Source organism: Nuphar pumila, chromosome 2 (genome assembly GCF_984573655.1).
Source record: "Nuphar pumila chromosome 2, dmNupPumi1.hap1.1, whole genome shotgun sequence".
NCBI classification, from domain to species: Eukaryota; Viridiplantae; Streptophyta; class Magnoliopsida; order Nymphaeales; family Nymphaeaceae; genus Nuphar; species Nuphar pumila.
The window spans coordinates 119118202-119134597 of NC_143250.1; the positions used below are offsets into that span (position 1 = coordinate 119118202).

At 36.6% G+C, this 16396-nt stretch overlaps 1 protein-coding gene across 1 annotated transcript; it reads right to left on the reverse strand.

The window, feature by feature from the left end:
- Nucleotides 1-6804: 6804 nt before the first annotated feature.
- Nucleotides 6805-15148, reverse strand: LOC149846912 (zinc finger CCCH domain-containing protein 15-like). Its single transcript, XM_089998201.1, has 4 exons — nt 15006-15148; nt 14029-14894; nt 12373-12477; nt 6805-6982 (listed from the first exon to the last, which is right to left on the reverse strand). The coding sequence occupies exons 1-3, from the start codon at nt 15043-15045 to the stop codon at nt 12376-12378; spliced, it is 1008 nt and encodes a 335-aa protein (XP_089854327.1). The 5' UTR covers nt 15046-15148; the 3' UTR covers nt 6805-6982; nt 12373-12375.
- Nucleotides 15149-16396: the final 1248 nt, after the last annotated feature.

Genomic DNA, 16396 nt, shown 5'->3' on the forward strand with positions numbered 1-16396 from the left:
GGCATTTAGATCTCTTAATCGGGGATTTTGGAGGACTATGCTTAGGCATGTTCCTTTTGGCCAATGGCGAATAGTCTAAAGCTATTAGACTTGGATTCGAGCTAAGATCAAGTGCTTCAAGCCTTTATCATATTCATTGCATATCCGATGAATCACAGCAGATTTCAGGCATCTTCAATGCCATTGTGAAGATGTCAAGAGTGCAGCACTCCATTCGAACAATCGGTGAGTGCTTGACTTCTTGCAGACTTACATTTCATAGTTAGATACTTTGATTTACTACTTTTAATTGTTTCGGTGTCGCATGATGTTTGTTAAGAGAATTGCATTGATTACAGTAAATGAAGGGAGGTTTTCTGCCTGAATGTGGAAGACTCTAATCCGTAGCCAAGGGAGGTTCTTCGCTTGGCCGAACTAGTGTTCGTAGTCCACAAGCCCAGGATCAAATTTGTGATAGCAGACGAAGTGGTTGCACTCTGCTCGTGTGCAAGTCAGCCAGCCACCTGATCTCATTGTTGTCGCACACTTGTGCACAGTTAAGATATATGTCATGTTGCGCATTGCTGCAGCGCGCTCATGCGTGCCGCGCACTAACGCAACACCTCTACCATTTCGCACATGAAGTGCACCTGTGTTTACGCAAGTCGTGTGTCACAATGCATAGGTAACCACAATAGTGCCTTATTTCGTATATCATCGCTTGCCACAATAAAGCGATGAGTCGCACGCTTCTGCCATACGCGCCACGCACAACACATCATGTGCAATGCCACCGCATGCTTCAATCATTGTTGTGCTCCATGCCTCGCGCTTCTGTAGTGTCAGGCACACCTTTCGCGCTATGCGCTACTGCACATTGCAATCCTGCATGACACAACCTCTGTCATGCCATGCATAAAGCCTGCTACAACACTGTGCAGCCTCCCTATGTGACTGTCTATTATTGCAAGAGCTAAATGGACAAATGCTATGCATAATGTTGATGATCCACATCAATGATATATAGTACAATGTAAGCCAAACATAGTTTATGTCTGGTAAGACTTAACTATCTTAGCAGCTAGTGGATCTATGTTGGATTGTTATCGAATGATTGTTGTTGTCAACATTCATGACCTTGTAACTTAGCCTAAGGCTAGACAAAACCCTTTTTAAAACCTGTAATAGTGTAGGTTATAGTAGAGAATATCACTCGCATACACTACATTTATCTATAATTGTTATTTTTATTCCGCGCACTAGATTTCAAAGGACCTATCAAAAGGTCAAGTGTCTTCTAAATCGATCCAAAAATTAGGGTTCCATCAAATGGCTCATCATCACACAAACCCGGATACCGTCCTTTAATCCGTGCATGTACTTTGTTGCCCTTGCCTTATCGTCAGCAAACAGGTTCGGGCAATAACGCTCCAAACTCCAGAATTTGGTGGTGTAGTCTACCAAACTCATGCTTTCCTAAACAAACTTGAGAAATTATTGTTGCATGCACTCCCAGGCATAAGCAGAGAAATAGGCTTCCAGAAACTCCTCTCTGAATGTCTCCTAGGGGATGTCCTTCATACTTACGTATTTCACCTCTCATAGGGTGTCCCTCCACTTCTTGGCATCACCCTTCAGCTGGTATATGCCAAAATCAGTTTACATATTCTTAGGGATAGGCAGGACATGAAAAGCTCTCTCTATCTCCTCGACCCAGCCCTCAACTGCCTCTAGGTCGGCCTTCTCTGAGAAGGTTGGTGGGTCCAACCACAGAAACTTCTCGAACGTCACTGCATTGGGTTACGGAGTAACCTCGGTGGGATGGACACACGTCATCTACTACACTGCCTACGCCTAGACGTACGTAGTCATCATCATTGCTACGATATTGAAGGCATTCATGAGAAAGTTCGTCTACTCCTGCCAGTCAGCTTGAGCGCTAGAAGATGAAGCACGGACACGGGTATACACCTATCACATAATGATTTATTAGAAATTCATACCCTAATCAAACCTACCCCCTTAGGATTGATCAACTATAAAAAATACAATTATACAAACACAAGAATTTAATTCTCACATATGGAATTAAATAAAACTATCCCTACAATCAACAACATTGAAATTTAGCAATTTCGCAACAGTAAGGATAAATATACAAAATAGCTCTTACCAGTGATGTAGACTGCTTCTAGAGTATGAGTCATGACTTTCTAATTAATAATATTTCTGACAGATTTAGCAGGGCTCAAATACCAACTTTGTCTTATACAAAGAAAAATTTGTATCCCAAAAATAGTTCAATGCATAGTTTTGTAGTCTGATTCTGATATCAACTATGTAACGACTCCAACTTATCCGTGTAAAAAGTGATTTTTTTTAAACAATTGCAAAAATAATACCTAAAACTGATAGTGCATTGAATCAACGAAGAATAATCAACTTTATTAATCAATGAAATAAATGTCAAATAAGCTAAAATAATAAAAATTGTCTATCATAAGGAGCTACTCTGTCAAGAACCCAGAACATGTTACACAAGGCTCGCAGTCTCCAGCTAACAAGTCAACCCATCACTAAGCTCCCAGTCCTATAAAACAGTTTTTTTAAAAAAGGGTAAGAACCAAAGTCATTTGTATAAATTTCTCTAAAAAATCAAACAATAAGAAAATAATATAAAATAAATTCATGCATAATTTTAGAGGAATATCACAACAACAATTTTTATAATCGACTTATAATTCAAGCATTTAAACAAGTATCATGCAATAACAAATATCATGCGAAACAAAATAAGCATGAATGCATAAACTAATGCAAAACAGTAAAGATGCAATGCCCATGCATGAATAACTTATTAAGTTATTTATCATAGTTGTTTTTGTATGCATGTCTCTTGTTAAATGCACACAATTTTAGTTTTTACTTTTTCTTAAACCCGTGGATACTCAAAATGGGCATAACATTTTCGAAGTCCAAGTTAGGTTCCTAGTTGTGGTTTAACATACAATTTGTATTTTATTACTGAGTTTCACACTCATTCCTCGACTGACATTAGGAATCCTCACCTTCAATCAGAACATTAGCAATCCTCACCTAATGTTGAGAAATCAATGGAAATCTCCAACCATTGTCACAACTTTCTTGGTATACCAATAACTACACTTGAGTCAACAACAACACCCCCAAGCAAAGTGATTGAATCTCCCTAAAACCATAGTCTGAAGGTAAACCACTATATTGGGTTCAAGGACACAATCGCACACGGAGTTTTAGTATCCTCACAGTTTCTTCAAAACTGCCACCCAAGATTTCTACACTGTGGAAAGGACATCAAGAAAGAGATTAATTACATTGTTCAATCTCTTTTACCTTTTTAAACAAATTCAAGTTTTTAATATAATAACCATTTTGCAAATAAACATGCAAAACTAATTTCGGGCCTTTGCCTGCATAATTTAACAGTGCAATTAATTTTGAAAAACCAATAATTTTTAGAAATAAATTTTGCAATGCATAAATTAAAATCAACATGGAAGAAACACTTGTTTCAGGCTTGCGTGGCCACAATAGTTCACATCTGACCACAAAAGCATCTCAAAGTGATTTATGCATCTTTTTGCAAAATTTTAGTGAACATGCAACACACTTGTTTCACCACATGTCCACGATGCACATTCAATCACACAATATGAATGCACATAAAGCCAATTGCATACGCATGTGAGCAAATGCTTGCAACACATTATCATGATCAATTTCATGCATAGCATCCAAACATACACATGATTATATTTTTGCAAACATCAAAATAACTTTAGAATATTCATGCATATGATATGCACATTTGCAATATAGCAATTGAATGCATAAACATGCACATTCAAATCCAAAACATGTATATCACCTTATAAATACAGGTTTGAACGTAACAACATTATTCAAAATCAACAACCAACACATTGTCAAATCTGATCAGGATGTACAAGCACACACTCTATCACATCTATTTTTTTTTTCACAGCATAATCGTGCCCAATGACATGCTGACAACAGCATGTCATTGATGCACTAATATGAGCAACAACATCTTGTCATGTAAAAAAATATACACAATAGCATGTTGTCACTGCTCGAATGTGAGCAGTGACATGCTATCAACAACATGTTGCTGCTGCAAAATCATGCATAGCCGCTTCATGTGAACAATGAGTCAGTGCTGCACAGTTGTGCAACACTGTATTGCCTAAACAATTCAAAAAAAAAGGTATGTGTGCAGTCGATAATCAGTGTACAACTTGGCAAAGAAATCAGACTTGCTGACAGCCAAACAACATGTATATAAATATCCTCTGATAACAGCCAATAGAATAATATATGCTCAAGTTTGATGGCAAACAACATCACAACATAAATTCAGCATCAATGACAGTTTACATGTAACATAAATTTAGTTCTGATGGCAGACAACATAACAGTATAAATTTAGGTTTGATCAAAATCCAAAACCATGTGTATTTTAGTCAAATGAACACCCAAAACAGTGCATATTCAGGTCTAATCAGCACCCAAAACAGTATGTATTGAGGTCTGATCAGCACCTAGAAATTATGTGAAATCAGGTTTAATCAGCACCCAAAAATAGTGCATGATCAGATATGATATCAGCCCTTCAGGACAGATTGAAATCAAATTCTGATTCACTGTTAATATCTTGATATCAGATATGATGATAGTCCACGAAAATGGCTTGTATTCAAACTAATAACAGCCAACAAAAATCACATAAAAATCAGATATGATAATAATTGTCATGAAATCAAATTTGATATCTTGAGGTCAAATTTGATGACCGAAAACCAGGTTCAATATTAGTGCGCTAACAGTCAAGACAGTAACGAAGAAACATATTTTCTTTTTTCTTTTATAACAGCCCAACGATATAAAAGCACATACTGCAAGTCTCATCAGATTTGTACTCAAAAGAGTCGGCAAATCTGATCAAATTTGCACAACATAACCATACTGCAAGTCTGATCATATTTGTACTCAAAAGAGTCTATAAATCTGATCAGATTTGCACACCATAATTAGTAGATTCTATAATTGAAGAATAGTTTCAGCAATATGGCAAGCAAAACAATTTTTTACTTAGTAACATGTGATCAACCATCATGAATCCAATACGTATGTATGTATGTGTGTGTGTGTTTAATCATAAGCATAACAGAAAAATCACTAACCCATTCTCTCATTAATATAAAAAAATCGACATCTACCACAAACATAGGTATTTTTAGGATTTGGTACTTTAGGAAAATAAAAAATCTTAGGAAACAATTATATATCTATACACATATGCATGAAATCATCACTTTATATATATATATATATATATATATATATATATATATATATATATATACTGAATCTGATTTTCCTTTTTTCATCTAAACTTATGCATAAATCAGATTTAAAACTATTTCTCTTTGCACGAATCTAGAGAGAAACTCGTACCTTAGTTCAAATGTATAGAAAGATAAAAAATCGTCAGATGTTTGATGAAAAGGATGAATTTTCCTCTTCCTTTTTCTTTTTCTTTCATCGTTTGTTTTCTTTCTCTCTTTTTTCTCTCTCCCACGAGTTGGGCTCTCTAACTCTCTCTCCCTCTCTCTAGAAACTCGAATTACAGAGAGAGAGGAAAGCCTCCCCTTTTTATAATCTATTATCCCCTTATTTTATTTGAGTTAGCTAACTCCTTATCTTCTCTTTTTATTTGTTTTGATTTTTTTTAACTAAGAGATCTATCTAGAGGGTAGTGTCCCCTCTAGAGGAGTCTCTCCTTTAGAAAATACTCTTCTAGAGGTTATCCTCTTATATCATATTTATTATTTAATTTCTTTTATTAAAGATTTATCGAGCGAGTGACGTCACTTCTAGAGAACTAATTTAGGTAGAGTTTTATAACTCCACCTTATCTATTAAATAAATTCAGAATTTATTATTTTATTTTATTAATTATTTAATATATTTCAAGAATATTTTAGATGTTGTCTCCCCCCTACTCCCATATTAGAGTTCTACTCAATTTAACTTTTAAAATGATTTTAAAGTTTTAAATGAGTCATATTTGAATTTTGAATCTAGATCAAGATCCAAATCCATATGAATCTAACATGAATTGAGTCCAAACCTATATTAACTTAGATCAAACAGATCGGATCTAATCCGATCTAATCCAAAAAAAGATAAAAATAAAAGATCATTTTTTTAAAAACAGGATTTTCAAGCCAATCGAAACCCAATTTCAGAAAAATAAGGTAGCAACGTTCTCAAAACTATAAAACGCATCTAACAATATACTTACCTATATTTTACCTCAAGATTTTGCTCGATTTCGCTTGATTTTAAAGGTTAAAAATGAAAAAAAAATCAAAGATTACTTGGATCAAGGTTTTGTCAGTGAGCTTTAGCCCAAACCCAGCTGACATCACCTACTTTAAGGATATTTTTCACGATTTTTATCATATTCATTAAATACTTAGCCAAAATTTTATAATTTTTGAATTTACAAATCATGCAAAAACACACGATTTTAGATCAATTTACATCTGACACTATAAAGCAACATGACAAAGAAAACAACGTTGCCTCCAGTTAAAGAAAGAATTTCTGCCGGTACCCAAAAACTGTGATAGCCAACTTGTTGGGCTCGGACTAAGGTTAGCTGAAACATGAGGCACAATAGCCTTGCCTCTACATCAACAAGGTGCTCTGTACATCCAAAAGATTTTACGCTATGCTGGTAAATATCAACATAAGACATTTGGAATTCCAGAGCTACAATTGTCAATAATGATGCTGAAGTTTATACATCGCTCGGCCATCATCCAATATGAAAAGACTTCCAAGTTGGTGATTGGAAGAATTACACAACTAGGACCTTGTGATACTGAGATCAAAATGTGCTGCAAAATTGTCATCAACTGCAGTATTCTGTGACCTGCAGATAACAAAGTACATCATTCCAGAAATTAGATAGCTCTCCACTTAGAATAAATATAAACAAGAAGGTCCTTTTAAAACCCAAACAATAGTACTTAGTATGAGAAAAAGCAGTAGACAACAAATTGAAACCAAACACAATCAACTCAAAAGATCAAAGGCCAAAAGCGAATTTAATTTTTAATAGCAGAAAGACGTGCTTTGGCATTTATATGAAGTTTGTAATAGCACCCTGTAGCAATGCTGCTGAAGTCTTTGTTCCAAAATGAAAATGGCAGCAAATTACTTTATCATACAATCTAATAGTGGTTGAATTAGATCCCAAACATTTTCATATTTGAATACTTGCATTTGGTTTAGATGCGGAATTTGACTGAATCCAGACTAACACCACCAAGCCGTAGGAAGCCAAGCTAGAAATTTTGGAGAACATTCCAATTATATTACCCATCTTCAACCAGCATGCAGGAATGCCAGAATGCACATAAATTTTTTCTAAACGTAGATCTTCCAGCATCTCTCACACTAAAGGGAAGGAAAATAAATGTCCAACACATTCAACCATATAACTGTAAGATTTGGACAAGGACCACTATCACTAACTAAGAATCTTATCCTAACAATCAGAATGTCAAAGGGAAAAATAGATGGACTCCATATATGGAGCATTAAGGAAGGGGATAAGATTGCCCCTATGATGAACAAAGTCTAAAAAGCTCACAGCAAAATCAATAACGAAAGTATTATTCTAAAAAAAATTGTATAACAGCAGATCACAAAAGGAACACTTCAAACTATATGTCTAAGCATCACACGTCTTTGCTCATTCTCAAACTCAATATTCCAAGTCATATGAGGCAGAATTCATCAACTAAAGGTGAAGTAACGCGTCCAATTTAATAAAATGGCCATTGTGCTATAAAACTGAAGGGGGGATGCAAGGGTCACTCATATCTACGTAGAAGGGCAATATCATCATGATTCAAGCATAAAAAGAATTCTAGCATCAAGATTTGCTTCTTCTTCTCTCTTTAGCATTGGCAAAATAAATGAAAATTCCATAGAAGATATTACTGTAATGAGATGCCTCCAAGAATGCAAAAACACAAAGTCACTACGGGCAAAACACAAGCCACCAAGGGCGCTCACAAGGGCAAATAGTGCACAATCACAAACCTCAAAGAGCACAACAGAGACACGATATAAAATATATACATATTATTAATGATAAAATGCTCAAGAGAAGCATACTCAAGAGGGGTGAAACCCCATATATACACAATGAGAGGGCTAAGAGAGAGATCTCAACTAGCCGTTAGATGGACCTAATAGCTAGAATACAAAAGTCAAAAGTGCCCTTAATGGGCATTACTAAATACAAAACAAGAAAAAATAAAATAAATAGAAAATACAAATAAGACCTAAAATACATTCTAAGCATAGTCACAGATATAGGCAATATTTTGAAATTAAGCTATAAATTCATAAAATGATATTAAAGGAAAAATATCATGATACTTTGAAAATATAAGAAATTTATATATGTCATGATATTACAAGTTACCTTTTACTTTTTTACTTCTTTTCTATATCTTAACTATGTTTTTCTTCTTTCTTTTATATTTTTTACTGGCTTCTTTTATTATGTGTAATTTATTATCTAAACATGTTATTTTTTATTTCTACTATTTTTATTTTTTTAAGCGCAGAGTTTTATCTGAGATTTATCAACTAAACCTATATTATCGCGAGAAATTGCCTTGCCGAGATATAGCCAAGACCGATATTTTGACTAATGATATATTTATATATATATATATATACTAGTTAGTATATACTATTGAACTAGTGTATATATTATATATAATAATGTACCAATTTTAGTTTCTTTGTTTTTTATTTTGTGTTTTGTAGCTGTTGAACTAGCCGTTGGGCACTCCCAGCAGAAAGTTCTAGCCCCTTGTATCTATTTAAATGGGCGTTGATCCCCATTGTGTATGCAAGCCTCTTGTGAGCATTCATGTTAATAAAACTATATTTTTTATGTGTTTGCTCTCTTATTCTCACTCTTTTGTGCCTTAGTGCATTTGTATTGCCCATAGTGGCTTGTGTTTTGGCTTATTGCCTATTGTGCTCTTGTGTATCTTTCATTATTGTTTGATTACATACACACACACATTCAAGTGTGTGTGTGTGTGTGTGTGTGTGTGTGTGTGTGTGTGTGTGTGTGTGTGTGTGTGTGTGTGTGTGTGTGTGTGTGTGTGTGTGTGTGTATATATAACAATTACAACCAATGGCATATAACAAGATTTCTGCATTCCACAACCCCAATATTCAACCCTGGCACCAGATTACACAACACTAGCTTTACTGCACCATGAACCGGGGGGTTTGTTAAGGTCAGACCAAAGATCCTCGGATCTCTAGTTAAAAAACCTTGGATCTTAGATCCGAGGTAATCAAACACACCCTAAAAGCAAATAGACACAGTTGTGAGAGACAAATAGTAACATATCTAAACTTATGTTCTTCAGCAGGAAAGCATAATGATGAAAATTGTTGGAGTTCTCATTATCACTCAATAGAATATGAATCAATACATGCTACAGTCTTTAAATATGAAAATAGAAGGAAATACCCCAACCTATACTTGTTTATATAAAAGAAAGGACATTAATGTCCATCCACATGTTAGTTGATATACATATACACAAGCAACAACTTTCGTACTCCTCTTGGACACTAAACATGTCAATACAAATCATTGAGTTTGAACCAGAGTTACCGGAAGCGCCTAGCTAAAAGGGGAAGCGCGCTTCCCCGAAGCGCGCTTCGGAAGCGCGAAACGTCGCGCTTCCGAAGCGTGGGGGGAAGCGTCCCCCTTTTTTGGGAAGCGCGCTTCCCTTTAATGGGGGACGCGTTTCCCTTTAATGGGGGACGCGCTTCCCTTTAATGGGAAGCGCGCTTCCCCCACGCTTCCCCAACGCTTCCCCCACGCTTCCCCCTCGCTTCCCCCACGCTTCCCCCTCGCTTCCCCTGTTTTTTCAAATTTTTTGTATTTTTTATTTTTTATTTTTATTTTTTTCGCTTCCCCCTCGCTTCCAAGACGCTTCCTGGGTCGCTTCCGAGACGCTTCCTAGGTCGCTTCCGAGACGCTTCCCGAATCGCTCCTAAGTGGTCCCACGCTTCCCCGCTTCCTAAAATTTTGAAAGTGCCTCGCTTCCCGCTCCCGCTTCCCGTATCGCTTCCTCAACTGGCAACCATGGTTTGAACTTTGAAGACAAAATATAGGGCATGAAAATGGATAGTACTTGGCAAAGAAATCTACTATACATTCCACTTCAACAGTATAAGTAAAGAGATAATCCCAACCAAGAATATCAGAGTAGGGGTTTAAACGTGTCGGATTCAGGCCGGATCTTACAAGATTCAAAACCGAATCCAAAATGTAAACAGTAGATCTGATTCATCTGAATCCGGATGCTAATAAGATCCGAGGAGGTAAGGTTGACTCCGAATCCGAAATACATGTGGTAATACTGGATCTGAAAAAAATAGAACAAAACACACTATCTACATGTAAAAAACGCAATCAGGTTGGATTTTGATTTGGATCAATTCCAAATCCGATTTGAAATGTTGAACCAAATCCGACCTGAATACGAAAAATAATCCGATTGAACAGATCCGAATCCGATCTGAATGCACATTTGGATTTTACTTAAACGATTCATATCCGGAAATAACATGTCAGGCTCTAATCGGATATCCGACCCAAGGTTGCCAAACTAGGAAGCGAAAGAGGGAAACGATACGGGAAGCGGAAGCGAGAAGCAAGACATTTTGAAATAGATAGGAAGCGGGAAGCGAACTATCAATTTGAAAGCAAAATATAAATAAAACATAAAGCAATATGGTAACTGAATAAGAATCGAACAAGAAGCAAATAAAACCTAAAATAAAATTGATTATTCTTATATTTCATGATTTTTCAGTAAAAGAGTTGAATTTTTGTTAAAATCTAACAATGATGGTTATCAATTTAGAGGAAAGTGAGTGAAAGCGTGAGAGAAAATACATGAAAAATGTGAAAAGAAACATGAGAAAAGAATATAGGAAACATATACCATGTGTGTGGAAAGCATAGAAGAAGCGTGGGGGAATCGAGATTCCCATGAAGTTTCGGAAGCGAGGAGTATCGCGCTTCCGAAGCGAGTTTCCGGGAAGCGAGCTTCCCACCTACCTAAGAAGCTTCCGGTAACTCTGATCCGACCATATCCGATCCATTTGCAGCCCTCATCAGAGCCTAGCAATCATTCATTCAATCTCAATATACTTCATCTTCTCATGCAACTTTAGGTTCTTCGTAATATTTGCATTTTTGCATCAGCAATGCATTGGACCTAAGTCTATAATACTCATATCCACCAAAAGGCCCCCATGTTCTCGGATGTAGTTTAACTAATGCAGTTAACAGCTCATATCTGGGGTTGGGAAGCCAGCCTGGATCCAATTTATTAGATCTGGGAAGAACAGTATTGACCCTAATACTAATTTAACTTAATCACCAAATGACATCACTGTCCAGCATAACTAAGAAATACACCATTCATCCACAAAGAGTTAAGCAGTAAGGTGGAAACTAGATGTCTGGAAGAAAGTAATAACCAGAGAATTTTTACAGAAAATTTGTTGATAATACAAGCAAAAAGTGCTGCTTCAGTATAAAACTCATCGAGCAGGATATGGAGCGCACTGAAGCTCCTTTCCCTATCTATGGTTTTCAACCCTACTCCTTTCCCTTCCTCACTTCTCTCTGGAGTCTGGACCCATTCCACAAAGTCCATAAGTTATTCAATATCAGAAACTATATAATAATCCCTCCTTTACATAAGACTAAATGCAACCTATGCACCTTAATCAAATGTGAAACAATGGTGGCACACAATGTGTGACCTCCATCCATCTAAAAATGGATACAGATGAAATTTGTATTGGTGAATATGACCACTTGGGAAACATGTTTAGCCCCATATTGTATATTATCCTTCTTAGAGATGTGCCATAATTAACTTCGGAAGTCACTGCCTGTAGACCACAATGAATAAATGATCCCCATTACGAAGCCTTGCTGTGGTCATAGAACAGCAGAAGTTAATGATCATTTTGTTTATGGATTTGTTGTAACCTCATAAAAAATAAATTCTGTTTGCATTATTTTCATATGCTAATTTTCCATCATTCAGAATTCATCACTATATGCAATCCTGTAGTTACAATTAACTTCCACCAGCAGTTCATTGAATAGAATCTAAGATCACTCTTTTCCAAATGGTATATAAGATATCTCTTTTAGAAAGAAAACAGTGAAAAAGTGAGAAAAGGAACCTTTTATTTTCCCTCTGAAATCTTCTTCCGAATCTCATGGGCTGTGTTGAAGATACCAAGAGTTGGCTTGTTACAAACAAAGCACTTTTTGTTCTTTGAATGGTGCTGCACCAGGAAAAGCAATAAATATTTTGATGCGGATTAAAAAATGAGAATTAATAAAACCAGCAAAGTAATATAACAAGCTGAACATGTTCCACAAAAGTTCTAATATAAACAAAAAACAACAGCTGAAGAGCACCAGGCCCAGAAACTGAACGCACTTCATGCTTAAAAAAAAGCACAACTCATAATTTAGTTTGATGGCAAAATAAAAAATTACATGAAGACAAGTACAAATTTATCATGTTGCATATAGTGCCATTCATACATTCAGCCAGGTCTTATAGCACACTATTTTATTTTTCATAGTAAAGGCCCATCCATTAGGTTCAGACCAGGAAAGAGCTTGAATTCAGCATAAACTAGTAAAAAGCTGATGTGCACCATAAAATATTAAAGAAAAAAGAAAAAGGTTTCAAGTCCACCAGTTGCAGCATTGACCCTGAAAGCCAATTTGAATTTAAAGTCATAACTCTTCTGAGCTTATCTATAAGACTATAATGTCTTCTGCGCCAACTTCAGCAAAAGGCAGCTACTATATCACAGTCACTGCCTTATGCATCAATAGAATCTTGGCAATACCTCATCAGCTTTCCCTTTCATACTGCCACATTCTATTTTGTGAAATTTCATTAAAGAAAGAAAAATAAATGCTTTAAACAAATTATAAGTTCCTAGTATGTAACACTATTTGTTTACAAGGTGATCTTATATCTTGCTGTAATGTCATGTATTTGTATTAGTTACTAACATAAGAAGATCCACACGTTAAAAAATGCTTTAAACAAATTATAAGTTCCTAGTATGTAACACTATTTATTTACAAGGTGATCTTATATCTTGCTGTAATGACATGTATGTGTATTAGTTACTAACATAAAAAGATCCACACGTCAGCTTAATTCTAACAATTGCTGTAAAGTCGCATGCATGTATTGGTCTAACATAAGAAGATCCACATGACTATCTCAATACTCATTGTGTTGTTTGTTATGTTAACATAATAATAGATGGTTTTTAAAATATGCACTTTTTCTTGTCTCCAAAAGTGAAAAATATGAGCAATTCATTTATTAGAACAACAAGCACATAAAAAAGCTATCATATTCCAAACAAATGCAGAAACCACCATCAATAAATTAATACATAACTGAAGATAAAATACATGTTAGTGTGTATAAACATACAAACACATATTTACATGCACCTGTATGGTGTCAAGGTAAATTTTCATGAGTATGAACATGTGCATGTTCTTCATGCTATTTGGATATGCATGACATCTGCACGTATATCCATATACATGAATACCTGCAAATATTTTCGAGCAAGAATACTCGTGAGCATGCATTTTCACATGCGTTTATGGGTTTCCTACAAGGCCGCAGCCTGCAGGCATATACATGAATGGAAGAATGCAGCTTCTGGCTCAGGTGCATGGCCATGCCAAGACAGAAGTTGATTAAATGATGTCTCTTTCGAAGGAAAAAAGATATAACAAACCACACAAAGAAGACCACTAATTATACAACAAGAACATCAACAATGGCTTACCTTTAGAGCACAGTGCTCGCAGAAGTAATGCTTGCACTTGGTAACAACAGGATCCACAAACGGTTGTCTGCAGATAAAACAAGCAAATGGCAACTCGTCCTCATCGTCATCATCATCGCCACCATCCGCTTCTCCCTCGCCCCCATCAGTGCCATCCTTTCCAGCCGCCAATCTTCGCTTCCTCTCCTTCTCTGCTTCCTCCCACTCTCTCTCCATCTGCCACCCTGACTTGTAGTCTCCACGATCATGCATAAACTTGCACGCGTCTCCATACCCACAGTACCCTGTCTCCTTGTAATCTTTACAAATATCCGGCTGGTAATCGAATCTTGCCGATACTCGAATGTGTGCCGATGCCCGAAGAGGCCCATGGGAACCTCCTGCCTTCTCGCTGGACACAGTTTGCTCCCGCCGAAAGCCGGCAGTGAAATCAGTGTATCCATGGATGCCCTTATAGACTTTTTCATCCCCTGTGGAGGTCTTCCCCTTCAACGACTCCTCAGCCTGCTTCAGGACTCGCTCCCGTATTGCTCGAGCGTCTCGAGAGAACTCAGTTTCAGTCTCAAGTGTCGCTGTTGCTTTGCTATCATGGTGGACTTGTATCTCTTTTGATGACTCGAAATGAAACACAGGGGCTTCTGAATCAACATCGGCGCCCGCGGCGGGCTTGGAGGTCCTAGTGTTGGTGGTGGCAGTGGAAAAATGGAGCTTGTTGTCTGCTTTTCTAAAAATCTTCTCTTTTGGCCTGACAACAGGCACAGAGCTCTCCCCATCATCTTCCTTTGCACCATCATCGTCATCAACATCATCTAAGACTCGCTTTCGGATGTTTCGATTCTTGGAAGGTTTTCTAAAGTAATTGCAGACTAGAAAGAACAAAATTAAAAGATTGTGTTAGTTTCATAATGAAACCAAAATGGGTGTCAAGAAATAGAGATTTACAAACGTGAAAACAAAAAGAGGAGAGATAGAATAACCTTGTTCGTCGGGCTGATTGGGATCTTGAGGATCCGCCATGAATGAAAAAAACACAGTGGCGTTGAGTGAGAAGGATGAGCTCAATCGAGAGGAACTTGGAATGCCTCCTGAGAAAAAAAAAACCACCAAAACCCAAGAGGGAAGAAAGGGGGTGGGGGGTGTCGTCGCGGTCTCCGGACGGACCAAACAAAAAAGAGGGTTAACTTCGACTATATTATAGCAACTAAGGGAGCTAAAACCAACTGCAGACTAACCATATAATATCTAGAATCATATGCTAATATTTTGTTCCCAATCCACCAGCCGGAAATTTTGAGGGTTTCTCCCCTTCTCATGGTGAAAAAACAATTAACAAGAGTATACCTTTCAGGAAAAGGTTGAGCCGCCGGAAAACCTCAGTGGTGCCCGCCGGAGAGAGAGAGAGAGAGAGAGACAGAGAGAGAAACCTACGACCATGGCGAGATTTTCAACTTTGTGAATATTTATCAAGTTTTTTGGCAAAATGAGAGGGAAAATATAAAAAATCAAATAATTTCATAAAAATCTAAAAAAAAACAAAAATCAAATAAAATAAACTAATTATAAACTTTACATGGAAAAATATAAAATCTATTTTCAGATCCACTAATCATATACAAGAAGTATCAAATATCAAATATGTAAGAAGTATCATTTAGCATGGCACAATTGTACGCACAATAGTGCAAGAAATAATAAGTGTCTTTGTCAAGTCCTTGCATATATACAACAACAACTACATATATACACCAACAACTAGGCTTTCTCCCAAAACAATTAAGGTCGGCGATATGAACCAAAAAAGAAAATCATTCTGAGTCTTCCACATGAATCACTCTCCTTCAATCATTTATATCCAATGTCATGTCCTCGATGAGGTTCAAAGCATTCATATCATTTCCTATCATCTCCATCCAAGTCTTCTTAGGCTTACCCCGAGCTCTTTTAACTAATATATTTTTTCATTTCTCCATCCTTCTAACTAGAGCATCATTAGGTCTTCGCCGAATATATCCAAACCACCGTAAACGATTCTCTCTCATCTTATTTTCAATGGATGCAACGCCTACCTTCTTATGTATCTCCTCGTTTCGAATCTTATCTTTTATTATATTTTCAGACATCCATCTAAGCATACGCATCTCAGCTACGTACACTCATTTTTTGAATATGATGTCTCTTGGTAGCCCAACATTTCGTACCACATAGTAAAGCCGGCCTAATTGTCGTCCTATAAAACTTTTCCTTCAACCGCAATGGCATTCTACGATCGCACAACACTCCAGTTGCACTTTTTCATTTCATCCACCCAACCTTTATCCTATGATTTACATCTCCATCAATTTCTATATACTTTTGAATGATAGATCCC